The 22443-nt window shown below is 42.1% G+C and overlaps 1 protein-coding gene across 3 annotated transcripts in view; it reads left to right on the top strand.

The window, feature by feature from the left end:
* The window catches only part of CD244 (CD244 molecule), a 36445-nt gene that overhangs the window by 10703 nt on the left and 3299 nt on the right, over positions 1–22443 (top strand). For all 3 annotated transcript variants that reach the window (XM_069546150.1, XM_069546161.1, XM_069546170.1), the window contains 7 exons: positions 12957–13295; positions 13385–13660; positions 15136–15243; positions 15693–15757; positions 18056–18109; positions 19786–19851; positions 21675–21731. In XM_069546150.1, coding sequence (XP_069402251.1) covers positions 12957–13295; positions 13385–13660; positions 15136–15243; positions 15693–15757; positions 18056–18109; positions 19786–19851; positions 21675–21731 — 965 coding nt within the window. The remainder of the gene's footprint in view (positions 1–12956; positions 13296–13384; positions 13661–15135; positions 15244–15692; positions 15758–18055; positions 18110–19785; positions 19852–21674; positions 21732–22443) is intronic.

Raw genomic sequence — 22443 nt, 5'->3', positions numbered from 1 at the left:
CCAGCAAGTCCTGAAGACTCTATGTTTTGATCTGGTAGTGATTATACAGGAATTTATAATTATTCATTATGTTATGTTTATATCTTAGGCACACTTTGATGTTTGTGCTACCTCTCAATTTTAAAAAAGGTAAAAGTAAAATAAAACCATCACAACCCTCTAAAATTAAACTTATGTTCTATCACTCCACTATCCAAACCTGTTGGAGAGAGCCTTTGGCCCATCCTTAGCAGACCTGTAAGTCAGAGACATGGGTGTCCACACATATGCGGCTGCTCTGTCTCTGATGCCCTATTCTATTCACCTTTCGCTATATCCCTGGCAGGTGTGGATGCCCTAGGCAACAGCTAGGTCACCTCCTCTGGGAAGCCATTCTTAATGCCCCAGGGAAAAATAACTCACGCTTTCCTTATGCTTGTGTCACGCCTTGGGCATACCCTCATAGCACAGCTCACATCAAGTCTTTGGCTCTTTTAGGTCTATATTCCTCTAGACTGTATGCATAGGAAAACAGAGATTGTAACTTTTCTTTTATGTCTTTGCCCAATACCCTTAACAATCCTATTCTCTAAAATAGGAGCAATATTGCAAATATCTACTCGCAGATATGATATGAGCAACAGTAATCATAACAGATGCCGGCTCTGAGCAAAACCTAGACAGCTTTCTTTGGTGTATTGGCTGAACTTCTTCCCTGCCTTTGGGCCAGTAAGATGCCTCCATGCATGCACTAGCAACTGTGGGTCTTCACAGCTTCCATATTATCTGTACATGCTTCTGTTTTGGTCCTGTTCTCTTCTTACTATTTGGCTTTCATTCCTTATTTAAAATCATGCCCTGCCCTATAAATTTTGGTTTTGTATCAAGGACTTCTGGCACCCCTCCTTGAGAGCCCTTGAACTTGTTTTTTTTTCTTTTTTGGCTGTATCGGGTCTCAGTTGAGGTATGTGAGACCCTTCCTTGTGGCTCCTGGGCTTCTCTAGTGGCCCATGGGCTTAGTTGCCCCATGGTGTGTGCGATCTTAGTTCCCTCACCAGGGATCAAACCCACATTCCCTGCACTGGAAAGCTAACTCTTAACCACTGGACCACCAGGAAAGTCCCAAACTCGGCTTTTATTATTGCGCTTGGAGTTACCACCCATGGAATACTCAGGAGCCATCTGCAGCCTGAGCTCTTTACTGCCTTGAGTGTGTGCCCAGTTGCTTCAGTCACGTCTGACTCTCTGCGACTCTCTGCGACTCTCTAGTCTGGAGCCTGACAGTTTCCTCTGTCCATGGGACTCTCCAGACAAGAATACTGGAGTGGGTTGCCATGCCCTCCTCCGGGAGATCTTCCCCACTCAGGGGTCAAACCCGGGACTTTTCTGTCTCCTGCACTGGCAGATGGATTCTTTACCGCTAGCGCCAGCTGAGAAGCCCTTTACCACCTTAGGTGGGGTGGAAATTTGGATACCCATTACTTAGCCCAGTGCCTGGCCAGTAAAATGTGTATCTATTGATGTGGTTCCCTCTCCACTGGGTCTTACCCTTTACCCTTCATTTGACGGATACTACTGCTGTCAGTTAACCAGTCTGGGGAGTTCCATATCTTCCTTTGTGCATGTCTGTGTGTGTACTCAGTCATGTCTGCTTCTTTGCAACCTCATGGACCATGGCCTGCCAGGCTCCTCTGTCCATGGGATTTTTTTAGGCAGCAATACTGGAGTGGGTTGTCATTTCCTCCTCCAGAAGATCTTCCTTATCCAGGGACTGAACTCACATCTCCTGCATTGGCAGGAGGATTTTTTACCACTGAGCCATCCGGGCAGCCCTTCCTTTAGCACTTGCTTGTGATGTACTGGGGCATTTCCATCTTTCCCTGTACCATTCTATTCACAATTCCCCCCAACTCTACTTGCCTGGGCTAATCTCTTGGATGTAATTTTATAAAAAAATTGTCTCCTGTTTCCATAGTCTGTGAAGGTGATGTCCTGTTTCTAGAAAATTAAGACTTATGATATATATGTATTTCCATCTCTCTTAATTCTATCTCTAATTCTATCTCTAATATTCTGCGTAAGGGCTGGACCTTCTGCTTGATTCCCTGTCTCCAGAGGGCCCTTGAAGCTGTGGTTCCCCCTACTTGGAATGCTTTTTCTATAGTTCTCCTCTTGACTGAATTCTTCACATCTTTCATTTCTTAGCTCAAATGCCACTTTCTCTGGCCATGAATCTACCAATCACTCCGTTACATTATCTTTTAAAACTACTTTTATGGCACTTATGCTTCTCTGAAAAGATCTTGTTTCATTTTTCTCTTATTTATAGTGTGTAACTGAAGTGTAAGCTTCACAAGTGCAGGGATCTTGTCTCTTGCTCACTTTTCTAGTTCAATGCCCCTGTACGGTGGGTCTCAATTTTGCCCCCCAAAGAACAATTGGAAATGTCGAAAAAAATTTTTTTTGTCATTGTTGTCATGCCTGGGGTAGGGGTGCTGGCATCTAGTGGGCAGATGCCAGGGATGATATTACATATCCTTATGATTCACAGGCCTTCTCCTCTGTCCCCTGCAACAGGGAATTAACAGGCCTCAAAGATCAACTGTTGAGATTAACATATCTTCCCTAGAACAATGTCTGACTCATAGAGAATATTCAGTAAATACTTGTTGAGTACAGGAGTGAATAGTCTTCTCATTGCCTCAAAGGAGCTCACTGATTTTTATAGATGTACCATGGGTTTAGGAAATCTTCATCAATCTGTAAATTTACCTAGCCTACTTTCTAGTCTGTTTTACCTGTGAAAGTTTCTGATCCACTGATTTCTGGTTGTCATTTGAGTTAAGTATCAGGAAGACTTTTCTAATAATCAGTTAAAAGGAGATTTAGAAATCTATTTTTCCACTCTTGCTCTGGTAATGTTTCCACAAGTGGCAATATCACACTTTGCTCTTATCAAAGTACATATTAAATGTACTTTGTTTATTTGGGTACATATTAAATGTACTTTGATAAGAGCTTGTACATATTACAAGAGCTTGTACATATTACAAATGTACTTTGGTAAGAACTTGTACATAACTTGCACATATTAAGTGTACAAGTTAAATGATCAAAAGAGCTCTCTGAAGGGTAGTAATTACTCCTTTTTAATATTTTATCAAAATATAAGGTATAGTAATATACAAAAAGCTTAAGCAAACAGCTTGATAAAGTTAAAAAATTTTATATTACAACGTTATATTATTATCTGCTGTGCAGCAAAGTGAATCAGCCATAAGGATACATTTACCCCCCTCCTTTATTTAATTTCCTTCCCATTTGGTCACCACAGACAGTGAGAAGGGCTCCCTGTGCTATACAGTAGGCTCTCATTAGTTATCTGTTTTATACATAACATCAGTAGTGTCTGTATGTCAATCCTAATCTCCCAATTCATTCCTCTCTCCCTTTCCCTGCTTAGTGTCCATACATTTGTTCTCTACATCTGTGTCTCTTTCTGCTTTGAAAATAAGTTCATCTGTGTAATTTTTCTAGATTTCAAATATATGTGAAACATGTTAGTATGTGTGTTAGTATATGATATTTGTTTTTTTTCTTTCCGACTCACTTCACTCCGTATGACAGTCTCTAGGTCCATCCACATCTGTGCCGTCTGTCGAAATGGCACAATTTCATTCCTTTTTATGGCTGAGTAATACGGCATTGTATATACATGCCTCATCCTCTTTATCCATTCCTCTGTTGATGGACATTTAGTTTGCTTCCATATCCTGACTATTGTAAACAGTGCTTCAGTAAACATTGGGTGCATGTGTCTTTTGGGATTATGGTTTACTCAGGTATATGCACAGAAGTGGGATTGCTGGGTCACGTGGCAGCCTTATTAAGAACTTCCATACCATTCTTCATAGTGGCTACACCACCTTCCCACCAACAGTGTAAGAGGATTCCCTCTTCTCCACATCCTCTCCAGCATTTATTGTTTGTAGATATTTTGATGATGGCCATTCTGATCAGTGTGAGGTGGTAACTCACTATAGTTTCGATTTGTGTTTCTCTAATAATTAATGGAAGAAAAGTTATGACCAACCTAGATAGCATATTGAAAAGCAGAGACATTGCCAACTAAGGTCCGTCTAGTCAAGGCTATGGTTTTCCCAGTGGTCATGTATGGATGTGAGAGTTGGACTGTGAAGAAAGCTGAGTGCCAAAGAATTGATGCTTTTGAACTGTGGTGTTGGAGAAGACTCTTGAGGGTCCCTTGGACTGCAAGGAGATCCAACCAGTCCATTCTGAAGGAGATCAGCTCTGGGATTTCTTTGGAAGGAATGATGCTGAAGCTGAAGCTCCAGTACTTTGGCCACCTCATGCGAAGAGTTGACTCATTGGAAATGACTTTGATGCTGGGAGGGATTGGGGGCAGGAGGAGAAGGGGACGACAGAGGATGAGATGGCTGGATGGCATCATCGACTTGATGGATGAGAGTTTGAGTGAATTCCAGGAGTTGGTGATGGACAGGGAGGCCTGGTATGCTGCGATTCATGGGGTCACAAAGAGTCGGACATGACTGAGCGACTGAACTGAACTGAACTGAACTGAATAATTAATGATGTTGAGCATCTTTTCATGTGTTTATTGTCCATCTGTATGTTTTCTTTGGAGAAATGTCTATTTAGGTCTTCCACCCATTATTGATTATTGATTGGATTTTTTAATATTAAACAATGATTTTATGTATTGGAAATTAATCCCTTGTCAGTTGCTTCATATGAAAATATTTTCTCCCATCCTGATGATTTTCATTTGTCTTGTTTATGGTTTCCTTTGTTGTGCAAAAACTTTTAAGTTTGGTTGGCTCTCATTTGTTTATTTTTATTTAATATATTCATTACTTTAGGTGGTGGGTGAAAAAAGATCTTGCTGTCATTTCTGTCAGACAGTGTTCTGCCTGTGTTAAACTCTGAGTTTTATAGTGTCTGGCCTTACATTTAGGTCTTTAATCCATTTTGAGTTTCTTCTTATGTATGGTGTTAGGGAGTATTCTAATTTCATTCTTTTACATGTAGATGAACTTTTACATATATATGTACATGTAACCACCACCCATCTCAAGAAGTAAAACACTTCTTTATTAATAACAATGTTGATAAGATGCATCCACATTTTTGCTTGTAGAGTAGTTTATTCTTTTTCATTGCTGTGTAATTTTTCATCATATGAATATAACATGATTTATTTACTAAGCTAACGATGACTGGCATTTGGGATTTTCCCCCTTCTTGAATTATTATGAATAAAGCCATTATGAGCTTTCTTGTATACATTTTCTTGAGTATTCACAAGAAATACTCTTGTGGGCCATAGGGCATATGTAACTTTAGTTTTAAAAGATATTGTTAGTTTTCCAAAGTGATTGTGCCAATTTGGACTCTCCCTAGCAATGAATGAGAGCCTCAATTGCATCTCATCCCTACCAACACTTGGAATTTTCAGTCTTTTAGCCATTTTGGTGCAGATATAGTAGTCTCATCATTTTCTGATTCCCAACAATGTTGGGAATCTTTTTGCTGCTTGTTTGCCAATTGAGTATCAGGTTTTTGTCAAGTGCCTGCCTGCCAGTCTGTGTCTCCTTGTCACATTTGGGTAATTCCCTCAATATTTCAGATGTTTTCATTATTATTATATTTGTGATGATGATCTGTGATCAGTGATCTTTGATGTCATTATTGCAATTCTTTTGGGTTGCCACAAACTGCACTCATAAGAGATGGTGAATGTAATCAATTGTTAAAATGACAGCAAAGGATTCAGAATATTACATAAATTTAGTTGATAAAGAAGCAGCAGAGTTTGAATGGACTGACTTCAATTTTGGAAGAAGTTCTACTGTGGTTAAAATGCTATCGAACAGCCTTGCCTGCTACAGAAAAATCATTTGTTAAAGGAAGAGTCAATCCATGTGGCAGAGCCTGACTCCCATTCTCTAACCCACTAACCCCCATCTGAGTGGAGACTACTCTGATGTGCATGGCAGTGTGAAGGTGTGCTCTAACTTCATTGATTTGCATTCAACTGTCAAAATTTCTCTGTACCACTTACTGAAGAAGCTGTCTTTTTCCCATTCTATATTCTTGCCTTCTTTGTTGAAGATTAATTGACTGAAGATATGTAGATTTATTTCTGGGCTTTCTAGTCTGTTCCGTTGATCCATATGTCTGTTTTTGTGACAATACCACACTGTTCTGATTACTGTAGCTTTGTAGTGTTTATCTGAAGCATGGGAGGGTTATGCCTCTTGCTTTGTTCTTTTTCCTGAGTATTGCTTTTTCCTTTCTGGGTCTTTTATGATCCCATATAAATTTTAAGATTATTTGTTCTAGTTTGGTGAAAAGTGTCATGAGTAATTTGGTAGAGATTGTATTAAATCTGTAGATTGCTTTGGGTAATATGGCCAGTTTAACAATAATTAATATTTTTAATTAATTAATCTAAGATTATGAGATATCTTTCCTTTTCTTTGAATTATCTTTAATTTCCTTTGTTAATGTTTTATAGTTCTCAGCATATAAGTCTTTTACCTCGTTGGTCAGGTTTATTCCTAAGTATTTGTGTGTGTGTCTGTGTGTGGGGGGGGTGATTTTAACAGGTATTGTTTTTTCTTTTTTACATTCCCTTTCTGGTATTTCATTGTTAGTGTAAAGAAATGTAACTTATTTCTGTGTATTACTCTTATATTCTGTTACCTTGCTGAATTCATCTGTTAGTTCTAATTGTTTTTGTGTGGAGTCTTTAGGGTTTCCTATATTTCTGTATTTTGTCATCTGCTAACAATTTTACATCTCTCTTTCCAATTTGGATACCTTTTATTTCTTTTTCTTGTTGGATTGCTGTGTCTAGAACTTCCAATACTATATTGAATAGAACTGTGGAAAATCAGAATTCTTTCCTATCCCAAATTTTAGTGGGGAGACTTTCAGCTTTTCACCATTGAGTATTATGTTGACTATGGCATTGTCATAAATGACTTTTATTATGTTGAGATACGTTCCCTCTATAACCAGTTTGGTAAGGGTTTTTTTTTTTTGTTTGTTTGTTTAAATATCATGAGTGGATGTTGAATTTTGTCAAATGCATTTCCTGTGTCTATTGAGATAATCATGTTTTATCTTTCCTTGTGTGAATGTGGTGTATCACATTGATTGATTTATGTATGTTGAACCATCCTTGTGACGCTGGAATGAAAGCAACTTGGTCATAGTATATGATCCCTTTTTATGTAATGTTGGACTCAGTTTGCTAATATTTTATTAAGGATTTTTGCATCTACATTCATTAAAAATATTGGCTTTATTGGCTTGTAATTTTCTTTTGTTGTGTCTTGGTTTTGTTGTTAGCTGGTTTTGGTATCAGCATTATGGTGGCTTTGCAGAATAAATTTGGGAGTGTTTCCTCCTCTTAAATTTTTTGGAATAGTTTGAGAAGGATAGGTAGAAGTTCTTTTTGGTATGTTGGTAGAATTCCTTAGTAAAGCTGTCCAGTCTTGGATTTTTGTTTGCAGGGAGTTTTGTTAAATTACAGATTCTATTTCACTTATAGTGTTCAGTCTGTTTAAATGATCTGTTTCTTCTTGACTCAGTTTTAGCTGGCTATCTGTTTCTAAAAACTTGTTAATTTCTTCCAGGTTGTCCAACTTGCTTGCATATAACTATTCACTGTGTTCTCAGTCTTTAAAAAATGTTTTTTCTTTGTGGTTTTAGTGGTTAAAATGTCTTCTGTTACATTTCTTATTTTGTTTATTTGGGTCCTCTCTCTTTTCTTCTTGGTGAGCCTGGCTAGAGATTTGTTGATTTTGTTCACCTTTTCAAAAAATTAACTCTTAGACTTAGTAGTCTTTTCTATTGTTTTTTGATCTCTATTTTCTCTCTGATCTTCATTATTTTCTTCCTTATGCTGACTTGGGTTTTGTTTGTTCTTTTTCTAATTCTTCTAGGCTATAGGTAGCTTGTTTGAGATTTTTCTTATTTTTTTGAGGTGGGCCTATATTGCTATGAACTTCCCTCTTAGAACTGCTTTTGCTGCATCTCATAAGTTTGTTAACTCATAAGGTTATGATATCATTATCTTTGATAACTCATAAGGTTATCTCATGAGGTTATAATCTTTGTTATAATCTATGTTATAAAACACATTCTGGCTTTTTCTGATTTCTTTTTTGATTTCACTGTTGACCCATTGGCTTTTTAGTAGCATGATGTTTAGTCTCCATACGTTTGTTCTTTTCTTATTTTTCTTTCTGTGAAAAAAGAAACAGGTTTCATACTGTTACAGTTTCAAACAGTTTCATACTGTTGTAATCAGAAAAGTTCTCAATTGAGTTATTTTTCAGTTATTTTATGTTTTATTTCTACAATTTTCATTTTTGCTGTTGTTCAATCACTCAGTCAATGTCCAACTCTTTGTAACCCCATGGACTGCAGCATGCCAGCCTTCCCTGTCCTTCACCATCTCCCAGAGCTCAGACTCATGTCCATTGAGTCAGTGATGCCATCCAACCATCTTGTCCTCTGTCGTCCCCTTCTCCTGCTGCCTTCAATACTTCCCAGCATCAGGGTCTTTTCTAATGAGTTGGCTCATTTTCATTTGGCTCTCAGATCTTAGGCTTAGAACTAACAGAACCTAAAAAATTTCATTTTTTCAGGTTAATTATTGCTGTACAATGAAGCACCTCCAATCTTAGTAGTTTAAAACTATCACCACTTATTTAGTCAATGATTCCACTAGTTGGCAATTTGGGCAGAGGTCAACTGAGTTATTCTTTTCATTTCAGCTTGCACCATTTATGCAAATATGGTCAGCTGCCAGATTGGCTGGGGATGGCGAATCTAAGATGGCCTTAGCTTGCCCCATGTGAGCTCTCATCCTCCAGAAGGCTATCTGAGTCTTGTTTGTATGCCATCTAGACAGGTTTCAAGAGAACGTGTAAAGGCACATTCCAAGAGGCATGTGCAATGCCTGTGTAGATTTAGGCTTAGAACTAACAGAACCTAATTTTTGCTGCATTCTCTTCAGAAGGCCAGCCTGGTTACAGAGATGGGAAAGGGAACTCTATCTCTTGATGATGGAAGGAGCTACAAAGTCACACTGCAGAGAGCATGGCCGCTTTTGCTTTCTATCACACTTGTTTGTTGCTATAATTCTCAAGCATATTTTATTTCCTTAAACATGTTAAACAAAATTACTTTAAAGCTTATGATTGATAACATTATTATTTAAATGTCCCTTGGGCCTAGTTCTCTTGGTTTATGGACATGTTTCTTCTTCCTATGTCTGTTTATTTTTTATTTCATTTTGGACATTGTTGTATGAAAAATTTTAGAAATATTTAATGTGCTGGCTTTTGTTATTTTCCTACAAGAATAATTTATATTTGTCTCTAATAGGCAGCCAGATTAGAAATACTGGAGATTTTTTATAATGTTAATCCAATCCAGGGTTGAGATTATTCAAAATTGGGCTTTAATCTCTACAAGAGCTGGCCTATTCCTTATTCATCCTTACTTTTACTGTGCACCTCTTTGTGGTACCAACCCTAAATATGATGAATTTTAGGCGCACTCACTTCTTAGCAAGATATTCCTGAACTCCATGTTCTTTTAGGTCCTTGAGTTTACTGTAAACTCTGCTCAAATTCTCAGCTTTTCAGCTGCTTTTTATGGACTCAGAAGATGCTTCTAAGGAGTAGGAGTCAAAAATGCTGGTCTCACTTCTCTGAATTTCCTTCTTACAGATCTTGGACATATAACTTTATATGACTTTATTAGCTCTCTGATGCTGTTAACAACATATATTTATATTTTGCTCATTTTTCTAGTTATTTTCAGTGGAAGTATTGGCTGTATGTCTTAGTCTAGTCTTCCATTATTGGAATTAGAATTGCTTAGATGATTATTTATCTCAATGTTGAAGTGTGTGCTGCAGAATGAAAACATGTTCTATTTCCAAATTCTCTAGATCACAAATTCTCTAGCATCAAGAATCATATCTTATTCATGAAGAGGCTCTGCCTTTTTAGGGCCCTGGGTAAAGGCTGTATAATTGGTGAGCACAGTGCACGTCCTTTTCATAGGTTTAGTAATTATTTTATTGTTCACCCTTGTTCTCAAGATCTTTAGATAGGGGCAGGATCTCAAGAGACAGTCGCAGAGGCGTATAGCACAGTCTCTGCTTTTGGTCTGGTAATGAGCAGAGCCATTTCAAGTCATAAGAATATGAATAGGAACTCCATGTGTTTTCCTTTTAGGAGTGTCAAATCAGAGAAACATATTATCTCCACCAAATAGCAATTACAAGTCCTTTAATTATTTACTTAGTCTCTTGAGAAAATGCCAGTGTGAATGTATGGTTAGGAATGAATGTTTATAATGCATGTGGACATCTAGAAATCTCTGTCCATTGCTCTACTCTCAATGTTCTCCATTTGAAAAAATATGTTTGTATAACTACCTCCATCTTCTGTTCTCTCCTCCAGATTCTCCCTGACCCTTTTCAGCCCACTCAAACAGGCATCCACCTGTCTCTGCATTCACTGGGCCATGCCACATAGCTTCCCTGACAAAAATGGCCACAGGAATTTCCACTTGTTTACATTGATCGCAGTGGGGTGCTTTAGCATAGGCAATGACAAGCAGCTCTAGGTCACACTTCTATGTTCATTAGTCCCCTTCTTTGTCCTTTGGGAGGGATGTACTGGGATACGCTTTGGAAGTATAGTTTTATTTTTCTCTCTTAATTTGTTTTCTATGGAACAATCCTGTGGATAATTTCTGGTAACTAAAAAATTGGCAAACCTTAATGAGTAATGATCACAGTCCTAAAATGAACACTTTAAGTGCTAAAAGAAAGGATTATGAATCTAGTTCTAGTTCTATGGGAGGACAGATGAGGGAGCCATGAGTTCAGCTTGAGGAGTTAACCTTACTGGGTCTGGTCATATGAAACCATAATTGAAAAAGACACATGTACACATATTTGCTGCAGCACTGTTTACAATAACTAGGACATGGGAGCAACCTAGATGTCCATCAACAGATAAATGGGTAAAGAAGTTGTGGTGCATGTATACAATGGAATATTCAGTTCAGTTCAGTTCAGTCGCTCAGTCGTGTCTGACTGTTTGCGGCCCCATGAATTGCAGCACGCCAGGCCTCCCTGTCTATCACCAACTCCCGGAGTTCACTCAGACTCGCATCCATCGAGTCAGTGATGTTATCCAGCCATCTCATCCTCTGTTGTCCCCTTCTCCTCCTGCCCCCAATACCTCCCAGCATCAGAGTCTTCTCCAATGAGTCAACTCTTCGCATGAGGTGGCCAAAGTACTGGAGTTTCAGCTTCAGCATCATTCCTTCCAAAGAAATGCCAGGGCTAATCTCCTTCAGAATGGGCTGGTTGGATCTCCTCCCAGTCCAAGGGACTCTCAAGAGTCTTCTCCAACACTGCAGTTCAAAAGCATCAATTCTTCGGCGCTCTGCCTTCTTCACAGTCCAACTCTCACATCCATACATGACCACAGGAAAAACCATAGCCTTGACTAGACAGACCTTAGTTGGCGTAAGTAATATCTTTGCTTTTGAATATACTATCTAGGTTAGTCATGACTTTTCTTCCAAGGAGTAAGCGTCTTTTAATTTCATGGCTGCAGTCACCATCTGCAGTGATTTTGGAGCCCCAGAATATAAAGTCTGACACTGTTTCCACTGTTTCCCCATCTATTCCCCATGAAGTGATGGGACCAGATGCCATGATTTTTGTTTTCTGAATGTCGAACTTTAAGCCAACATTTTCACTCTTCTCTTTCACTTTCATCAAGAGGCTCTTTAGTTCCTCTTCACTTTCTGCCATAAGGGTGGTGTCATCTGCATATCTGAGGTTATTAATATTTCTCCTGGCAATCTTGACTCCAGCTTGTACTCAGCCATAAAAAAGAACATATCTGAGTCAATGTTAATGAACCTAGAGCCTATTTATACAGAGTTAAGTAGGTCAGAAAAAGAAAAACACATAATTACATATGTATATGAAATCTAGAAACATGAAACCGATGAACCTATTTGCAGAGTGTTAATGGAGATGCAGACCTAGAGAACAGACTTATGGACACAGTGGGGGACGGAGCGGGAGATGAATTGAAAAAGAGTAACATTAAAACATGTACGTTACCATATGTAAAATAGATTATGGGAATTTGCTGTATGAGGCGAAGAGCTCAACCCCAGTGCTCTGTAACAACTTAGAGAGGTGAGATGGGGTGGGAGATGGGAGGGAGGTTCAAGAGGAAGTGGACATGTAAGTATACTTATGACTGATACATGTTAATACATGGCAGAAACCAACACAGTATTGTAAAGCAATTATCCTCCATTAAAACTAAAAATTAAAAAATAAAAAGAATTTCCAGTAGTCACTGCTGGCCACTGTTGCTTACCTCAGCACTACAGGGAAAGAGAGACTTCATATACGATATTTACAACATATTGGTTAAAGATTTGTCCTCTAAAGCCAGACTGACTGGATTTTAGATTCATCTTTCTCTGTGTAACTTGGTCCAATTACTTTTAAGTTCTTTCTAACTCAGTTTCCTCATCTCTAAAATGGGGCTAAGACCATTTTTGAGTCATTGTAAAGTGAAAAAGTAAAAAATATGTCAAGTGTTTAAAATCTTCCTGTCCCATAATAGGCACTCAAGAGATTTTCATTGTTGTTACTGGTTTGTGGGCTCTTCAGATGAGGGCACAGAGCATGGGGTAGGGGAGGCAGATAAGGGAGATAGACTTTCAGGTTTTCTTAGACTCCAGGCTCTTCATATGCATTTCCATCCTCTTGGTTTAAGGGAGCTCACATTCAACAACCCACATTGCTCAGGCTTGATACCCTTCCTTCCAGCTCCAGCATGGGTTCTCTTTCCTGTAATTCCTAGGTTCTGCTGATGATGTGTTTGGAATCTCAGGAGAGCCTGTGCAGTTACGCGCCCCCAGCTTACAAACAAATATATACTCTGTTAAATGGAAGATGCCCTCATATTCAAATTCAAGTAATAATTTTATGCCGTCTTGGAAGAATGGTTCTGACTGGACTGAAGAAAGGGGAACTTTGAATCAGACTTTAAATCATTTCAACCAAAGATTCAGTGTTACAAGCAAGGACTTCACTCTTCTCATCAAGGCAGCTCAGCCACAGGACAGTGGCCTCTACATCCTGGAGGTCACCGATCACTCTGGGAAATTCTGGGAACACAAGTTCCAGGTTTCTATATTTGGTGAGTCCTCAGGACAGTTCATCTTGCCCCTGTAACTCTTGCAGGGCTTGTATTTCCAGCATCTTTCTGATCAGAATCTCTGCTTCTAGATCGTGTTGAGAAGCCCCACCTGGTGGAGAAGTGGAAGGTCCTGGATGGGGGCGTTTGTCAAGTGACTCTGTCCTGCTTAGTCACCAGAGGTGGTGATGTGAGCTATGCTTGGTATAAAGGGAGTAATCTGATCCAGATACCTGGGAACATCACAGAACTGGTGGAGAACGTTGATGTCAATGGTTCGCACTTATATACCTGCAATGTCAGCAATCTAGTCAGTTGGGCAAACCGTAGCCTCCAGCTAACGCAGGGCTGTCAGAGAGACCACCAAGGTAAGTGGAGCACTTTGGGATATAAGAGGGGCTGAAGGTGTGGAGCCCCACAGCCAGGCTCATTGCAAAGGAGACTTGATAAGAGATCCCCTGACTGACTCCCACAGAGCTTTGCAGCCCTTCCCCAGGTAAGCCTTGTCCTCTAGGCATACAGTCCCTGTAAAACCAGGGCTGTCTTGGTCAGGGAAGAATTTTATCCCCATAAAGAACTTCCTTTCGGGAGATGTGAGTTTCTCCTTCGTATAGGGAATGCTTAGTTGTTTGATGAGTCACTGCCCTGACGTGGGTGCTGATCATTACATTCTTTTTCTGAGAGACTGATGGAGACCTCCTTCCTCCTCCTGAGTGATAACTCCCCCAGGCCATATAGTTTCCCAAGAGGTAACTATGCTGTACACTGTGCTCTGGGTCACGTGGTCATCAGGATCATCTTGGGGGTACTTAGTAGAGTTCTTGTTTCTTTTCTCTTTTTGCTTATGCTCATTCTAAGAGCTATCCTGAGTTAAGTTTTATTTTCCCTTTTTTTTTCTGAGTTAAGTTTATACCATTTTTCATTATATAAACAAAAACGTAATGTGCCATCAGCATAGGTATCAGCATAGGGGACACAGGAAAAAACCTGTTGTCCCCGTTCTCAAGGAACTTCTAACCAAACACAGCAGCAAACTAAACACTCGTGAGCAAAAAAGAAACAAGCTGAAGGAATATGGAGTGACAAGGACCCTGGAGTTTTGTTCATGCCAGCCGTGGCTTCATCATTCACCAGCTCTCAGATCCCAAGCTGATTCATTACCTCTCTGAACCTCAGCTTTTCTTTTGACTAAACTAGAGATGATAGTAATAAGTATCTCACAGGAGTGCTGTTAAGATTAAGATTATGTTTGTAAAGAGCCTAGTCAGCTGGCACCTGGAACATTAATTCATTTCCCTTCTCCCCATGTTGGTTGGGTTATGTATCAGGCTTCATTTGTGACACAAATGTTAACGTTTGAATGAAGAAGAGCAGTGAAGGCAGGAATAACAGAAGGTGAAGTGGAAGACTTGCCTGGCACGTAGTAGGTGTCCAACAAATGTTTGTTGAGTTAAAAACAAAAGAATGGATGTAACATTTGCTGTGCCAGATGTTTTACATATATTAAAGTCATAATTAACCCCCATGTGTAGATAACACTATCTCTTTTCTCTAAGTGAGAAAACAGGCTTAGAGAGGTTAAGGACATTATCCAGGAGCACGGAGTCTATAGAATTAGAATGGAGCTAGGTCTGTGAGATACTAATACTCATGATTTAGCATCACTCAAGGGAGGTCGCCCAAATGAGCAGGGAGGTGACTTTGATGGTGAATTCACAGGGAGGGAGGAGACCAGCCACCTGAGAGGGGGGTGTGGTTCTGAAACAGATTCCACAGCAGACGGATGGGAAGGGAGAAGAGAGAGGGCTTAGCACTCAAGGCTCGTGTCTTCCATCTCCCTCAGGTTTCACCTTTCTGTTCATTTTGGTGAGCATCGTGATTCTCCTCGTGGCACTGTTCCTGGGCACCCTCACCTGCTTCTGTGTGTGGAGGAGGAAGAGGAAACAGTCACGTAAGTGCAGAATCCCTAGATGTGTCGCCTGATTTGACATCCCCGGTGGCATGTGCCTGGGCCCCCAGTAAATTGAGCAGTGTGTGTGTGTGTGTGTGTGTGTGTGTGTGTGTGTGTGTGTGTATGGTTGGTGGAGGCGTGGCAGTGGCCGCTGGGCCCTCTTTCTGTTCTTCCCCTCTGGGGTAGATGCTGGATGCCTACAGCCCATTCCCCAACTTGCAAATGTGCCTACAGTCTGCCTGGCCTGATAGAATGGGTATGTCAGGCGAGGTTGCTGCCACTGTGCTCTTCAGGTATCCTGGGAAAAACAGTAACTTGCCTCCTTTCTAGAACTTTCCTCAGGGTCTAAGTCATATGGGATGGAGATGGGGCTGCTGGAAGTGGAAGCCTGGGTGGAACATCTTCTGGAGATCTCTGCAGCTCTTTTCTTTGCTTCCCTCCTCTAACAGGGACAATCCCAGAAGTTCTGACAGTCTATGAAGATGTCAACACCATGCGAACCAGGAGGAATCAAGTACGACATGCTAGGGGCTGGGATTTCTCTCAGCTAATCTGAAAGATATTTTTTGGAGGACGGCCATTCTGGGCAGGGGGAGAGTGAGGACCAGACAATTGTCCTCAGTTCTCTCCATGCATCTTCTCTCTCTGTTAGCCTCTTAGCTCTGGCCATGGAGGAGAAGAGGAAAATCAGGGGGCAGAGAAGACAAAAGAAGCAGAAGGGGATCTTGGTGCAGAATTTTACCCCCTGGGAAGGGATGGTGCCCTGGTATCCTCATTTCTGCCTGGTCTCACCAGCCAAGATAAGCTCCAGGAAGAGTCCAGCCTGCTTGCTTTTTGTGTCTGACCACAAATTCTTCAGTTCAGTTCAGTTCAGTCACTCAGTTGTGTCTGACTCTTTGAGACCCCATGAATTGCAGCATGCCAGGCCTCCCTGTCCATCACCAACTCCCAGAGTTCACTCAAACTCACAATAGGTCCTTGCAAATCCGAGTTTATTTTTGTAGGTCCCTTAATCATTGCCCAGGCTGGGAAGGATGCCAGCCTGACTAGACAAAGCACAGCAGTTTCATAGCTGGCTCCGTGACCTATGCTCATGGTATTTTTGAAAGAAGATGCCAGAGTCTGGCTGAGGTGCTAAAAAGCAACCAGGTTGGAGCAAAGGTTAGTTCCCCTGGGAACCTCTCTGGCCAGTCAGTATCTGCAGGCTGTGGCCAACTCCGCCTGTTGTCCAGGGCTGTCAAGGAGGAAACCGCAGGGGCTGCACTGCCCCTGAGCAGGGCAGGTTGTGGGGACAGGCCCTGGGGAAAGGCAGTACCCAGCTGAAATGCCAGGAGGGAAGGGTGATGGGTGTAGGCAGGAAGGGCCCTCTTCCCACTCCCATTACTGATGCTTCACTTCAGGAGGAAGTCACTGCAGTGGGGCTCCTCTTGGTGACCAGTGTGAGGCCCTGTGAGGCCTCACAGAACAGAGAAGCAGCTTCCTAAAGGTCTAGGCTTTGGAATGAGGGAACTTGAAATTAGAGCAGCTCCCCTGGCCTCTTTCCTTGGAATAATGGGGCATGAAAAACTGCAGGAGACTTTATCTCTCCCATCACTACTGGATGCTGGTACAGTTCCTGGGAGCAAGTGCATCTTCCAACAGTCACTGATGCCCAAATACTCAGTAAAAATAGCCTTTCCTCCCCAGCAGAATAAAGATGACTTTAAATTAGGTAAAAGGAGAACACAGGGGAAAGTAACTATTTAGAGTGAAAGAGACCTGTTGGGGATTGAAGTCTTACTCTGCTTCTGACTCAGGTCTTTCTCCTTCTGTGGCCCCATCTCTCCACAGCCTGTCCCTAGAGTCCCCAGGGTTCTGCTTGAAGGCTTATATCTCAAGCTTCAGGTGGTCCTGGCTTTGACCTTTCTGGAGATACTTCAGTCAGGTCTGGGCAGAAGAGAAAAGCATAAACTTCTGTTTCTTGCCAGATGCCTTGAGTCTAGCCTCCGAGGATGGCTGTTTCCTGCTTCTCTTAGTGCTGTCCTGCTTCCGGGGAGCTCAGCTTGTTCCTTGTCTAGTCGACTGTAATGGGCTCCATGGGCTCTCCCCGGGCCAGACCTGGCAGTGTGTACTCAGGGACCATGAAATGCCACAAGCCCCAGTCTCCTGTGGGGCAGGGCTGAAGAGGGGAGCAGGGAGGCAGTGTGCTCCCTGCCCTGGGTCTTGGCCAGGGCTCCACTCAGCACCACAGCTGCATGGGGCTGGATTGAGGCCAAGGGCAAGCTGGCCACCAAAGTTGGGTCTAGAGAGGGGGATTTGGAACAATTAGGGTCCCCAAATTTGTGTCCTTTGGAGTGGGTTGCCATTTTCTTCTATTGGGGATCTTCCTGACCCAGGGATCGAACCCGGGTCTCCTGCATTGAAGGCAGATTATTTATCGTCTGAGCCACCAGGGAAGCCCCTTCTTAATAGGTAAGGCTCAGATTAGAGCCCCACCCAAAGCTCAGCCCATTGTCAATAATTACACTGCAAATTTAATCAGAATGTCAGCAAAGGCAAGTTTCTAAGTTACCAAAGTAAAGCAAGTTACAGGAGACTCCCTTGGGCAGGGTCATTTGGTGCGATTCTTTCACACCTGGGTGGTTTCTCACTCCTGACACTAACTGCTGCATGGTGAGTATCTGTCCCCATCCTGAGATGTGCAAGGACCACTTCCTTCCCATGCTCCCCGGAGCCCCATTTCTTATCCTGTTTCTCCCCAGTCAATTCAAGTCAAGACAGACACAGCTGTCTGCTCACGTCACCATATGTCTCTTTACTATCTTTTGTGCAGGAGCAGAAACCCCCTGGAGAAGGGAATACCATCTACTCCATGATCCAGTCCCAGGTACCACTCTGGTTTTTAGAATCCATTCCATGCCATTAGGGTTTCCTAATGCCACCCTAGAAACTCACACCCTTGGTGCTCCTGGAGTCTGGAAGACAGCTTGGCCTCAGTTGTGTTACATTGTTCGTATAGATGAGTGCGGTTCTGGAATGTCTTGACAGCTGAACAGGACTGGAAAGTCGGACACAGACATTCTTTTCTCTTCCATGCTTGGTAGCAAGGGTGGTCCAGTGGGAGGAGGAAACTTCTTAGGGGGCTCAACTTCTGTTTTCTCTTCCTGATGCTCCCTGTACTTGGGGACTTGGTACTTTTCATTCTTGCCCTTAACTATACCTGTTTTTAGGAGAGAATGCATCTGTGTTGTTGTTTTATCTAATTACAACTTAATAATAACAGTTACTAAGCATGTAACATGCCATTTTCTTACTGAATCTCACAGAACAACCTCATGAAACAGGTCTAATAGGAACCTCATTTCATAGATGAGGAAACAGACTCAAAGTCTAACTAAATGTGCTCAAGGCCACATAGCTCTGCTGTGACAAAGCTGAGCCAAATGACTTTCGAGCCTTCTCTCTACCTCTACCTACTTCATCTTTAACATTTTGGGATTGTAGGACTTCGTTCATAGACTAGAGAAGCAACCTCTAAAATTGACTGCTAAAGTGACTATTGATAACCCAGATTGGGGCATCTTTTTCAAAAGAAATGCTGCCTCCTGGTGGCCAGTGATGAAAATTTCTGATAAAAATGACTTTTTTTTTTTCTTTTTTTTTACACTAAGACTTCAAGCAGCAAATTCTTTAGCTTTGTGGCTAGGCTGCAGGGCAAAGAAAACTCTTAGGGAATGGTGATACGCTTCCGAGGAAGATCAAGAAAAGAAGGAAGAGAAGAAAGGGAAGGGGAAGAGGACACGGAGAGGCAATCCAAGGAGAGAAAGAGAGAAATGGAAAAGAAAGAGGAAAGGAGGGAGGGAGGCACCCGACCGCTCAGAGCCATTCTGGAATTCCCAAGCTGGGTGTTGGTTTCTCTTGTTCCTCTTAAGATGATGTGATTTGCTGGGTCAGAGTGTGTCAAAGAGAGATGTAAGGACAACTTCTGGCTTCAGCCACTCTGAATTATAACAAGAGGAATTTAAATAAATGCAAGAGAAGAGCTCCTCTCAGACTGAGATGCTGGTGAGAATGAGCTTTCTCCTCTGAGCAAAAAGAGGGTGGTTACCTGCCTTTGAGAACACCTGGGTCAGGTCCAGAGAGGGAAGGCGTGATGTCAAAGGGAGCTACTGAGGTGTGGAAGAAAGAAGCTTGGAGAGTCTGAGGTTTAAATTCTGCTTCTACTGCGAGCACACTGTCTGATTGGGTTATTTACCCTTTTGGAGTATCATCTGTAGAATGGGGTGAATTTTGAGCATTCTTATTTTGTAGGCTTGTTATAAGGGTTAGGGGAGGATGCACATACAGAGTAAGCACTCAGCAACTAGCAGCTGTCTTTAATGGCAAAGCAGGTCTAGCATTCAGGTTGTCTGACCTCCCAGATAGTCTGGGGTTCTTTTCACTAACATCTCGAGCTTCCATCTGGGGAAGATTGAGGGCGAGGAATGGAGGAGATAGATGCCTGCCTCCCTAGGATTGTGCTGGCTGTTGCTTCTGAAATGGCTTTGTTTCTGTTCTCTTTAGGCTTCTGCTTCCACGTCACAAGATAATGCAAATACACTGTATTCATTGGTACAGACTCCCCGCAAGGTAAGTCTTCTCCATGGGCTGCGTGCATATGCAGGTGTGTGTTTGCAGACGGTGTGTTGTGTGTCTGCGTGGGTGTACTTCTAAGTGAGTTGTCTTCCACTGTGTGTATCTGAGCAGCTTGTGTGAAATGACTCTTTAAATGTTAATGGATCAACTAGAAATGCCGTTCTGGTTCTGTTTGGAGAAAAAGAACAGCTCTGAGATTAGGAGGAGAGTTGGATTCTCTGTGAGTTTCTGTGAGAGGCAGTAGATCATCAAAGACAGAGAGGAGGTGCTTTGTTCAGAAGGACCAAGGAGTCCTCATTAGGCCAGCTGAGGCTATGCTGAGAGATCCTGGAGAGGTTTTCAAGGCAGGGGCATATAATCTACAGCTGGAGGAGTAGACTGGGCCAAGAGAGACACAGTGTTGACTTTCAGATGAAGGTTCTGGCCAGTCACCTGCTGCTGGTGGTCTCTAGACTGAGGTAACCCATCACAGTCCCCTGGAAACCCGCTCCAAGCTGAGCTCATGGCTGTTACTGTGCCTGGGACCATAAAGTAGGGCATCTTAATGCCCCTGGTCATATTTCTACCTTGGAAGAAAGGGTGTGGGAAGAATGTTAAGTCCAAGGCTGGAGTCAGAATATGAAGCCAAAACCTTGCCACTGTAGTGTGGAAGTTGGGAATCTGCCAAACTGTGGGAGTGTTGCACTCATATGGGCCAAGGCTCCTGTGTTTGTGTCAAATGGAGGAGAGGGTTTTGGAAGTTCTTTAGATTTTTCATTCACTCCTGTTCTAATAAGTCTTTAAGTCAACTTGGATTCTACCATGCATGTGTACTAAGTTGTTTCAGGCCTGTCTGACTCTGTGACCCTATGGGCTACAGGGTCCTCCGACCATGGGATTCTCCAGGCAAGAATACTGGAGTGGGTTGCCATGCCCTCCTTCAAGGGATATTCTTGACCCAGGGATTGAACCTGCATCTCTAACGTCTCCTGTACTGGCAGGTTCTCTACCACCAGTGGCACCTGGGAAGCCCAGATTTCATGAGAGATATTTATATTTAAATTATGTTGTTGTTGTTTTCTTGTTAAATCGTGCCTGACTCTTTTGTGACCCCAAGAACTGTAGCCCACCAGGCTCATCTGTCCATGGGACTTATCAGGCAAGAATACTGGAGTGGGTTGCCATTTCCTTCTCCAGGGGATCTTCCCAATCCAGGGATCAAATCCTCATCTCCTGCATTGGCAAGTGGGTTCTTCACTGCTGGGCCATGAGGGGAGCCCATATTTAAATTACACATTGTAGTTTATGAACATGCAGTCACAGACATCGTGATCATATGCTTTGGTATTAGGTTTTGAAAGTTCCGTATACTGCTGAGAAAGCTTCTGAGTTCCCATGTCTCCAGTGTTTCTCTGTGTTCAGAGTATGTGCTAAGACTGGTACTTAAGTGTGTGGCAGAATTGTTTACATGAACCATGTGTATGTATGTTATGTGTTGAAAAGATACACAGTTTGAGGCAGTATATGAATTAGATTTGTCTGAAGGGTGTGTGTCTGTGTGGGTGCTGGGAATATGTGTATGTGTGGATTTCAGGGGTATGTGAGTGTGGTTGACTTTGGTTCAGAAATATCATATCGTAGGCAAGTGTGTCTTAGGCCTTCTTGGAAACCATGAGCACCATTGTTTACTCCTGGGGTAGAAAATTCTAGACAATTCTGGGTGAGAAAACTTCAAGGACTTTCTGGGTTCTGAGTCTCCTTTGGGACCTCTCACATCAGTTAAAAGTAAGACATTTCTTAACTTGAAGTTAAGCACTCTTTCCCCTCTGAAATTTCAGACTGGATCCAAGAAGACAAAAAAGAGCCCGTCCTTCAGTAAAACTATCTATGAAGAGGTAAGATTCTGGAATTCTTTCTGAATGGGTTTAGTGCTCACAGCAGAGCCCTGAAATCACACGTGAGAAATGTCGTCCATAGTATCTCAGAGTTGGAGGGATTTCAGGGATCTTCTCAAAGAAGGCAATGGCATCCCACTCTAGTACTCTTGCTGGAAAATCCCATGGATGGAGGAGACTGGAAGGCTGCAGTCCATGGGGTCGCTGTGGGTTGGACATGACTGAGTGACTTCATTTTCACTTTCATGCATTGGAGAAGGAAATGGAAACCCACTCCAGTGTTCTTGCCTGGAGAATCCCAGGGATGGGGGAGCCTGGTGGGCTGCCGTCTATGGGGTCACACAGAGTCAGACACGACTGAAGCGACTTAGCAGCAGCAGCAGGGATCTTCTAATGTGAATCTTCATGTTAGAAATGAGGAGGTGGAGGTTCAAGAAGAGCTATGGTCTAACCCAAGATCTTATCATATTTTGTGGATTTGACTTCTTTTGGGGAGATCTTTCCCCACTATTTGTTTATTTATTTGGCTGCTCCAGGTCTTATTTGTGGCATGTGGGATCTTCAATCTTCGCTGCTGCATGTGATATCTTTAGTTGCAGCATATGAACTCTTAGCTGTGGCATGTGGGATCTAGTTCCTGACCAAGATTCAAACTCCAGCCTGCGGCAATGGGAATGTGGAGTCTTAGCCACTGGACCACCAGGGAAGGTCC

This window comes from Ovis canadensis, chromosome 1 (assembly GCF_042477335.2).
Source record: "Ovis canadensis isolate MfBH-ARS-UI-01 breed Bighorn chromosome 1, ARS-UI_OviCan_v2, whole genome shotgun sequence".
NCBI classification, from domain to species: domain Eukaryota; kingdom Metazoa; phylum Chordata; class Mammalia; order Artiodactyla; family Bovidae; genus Ovis; species Ovis canadensis.
The sequence above is the reverse complement of the archived record's forward strand: the minus strand, read 5'-3'. Positions and strand labels throughout refer to the sequence as shown.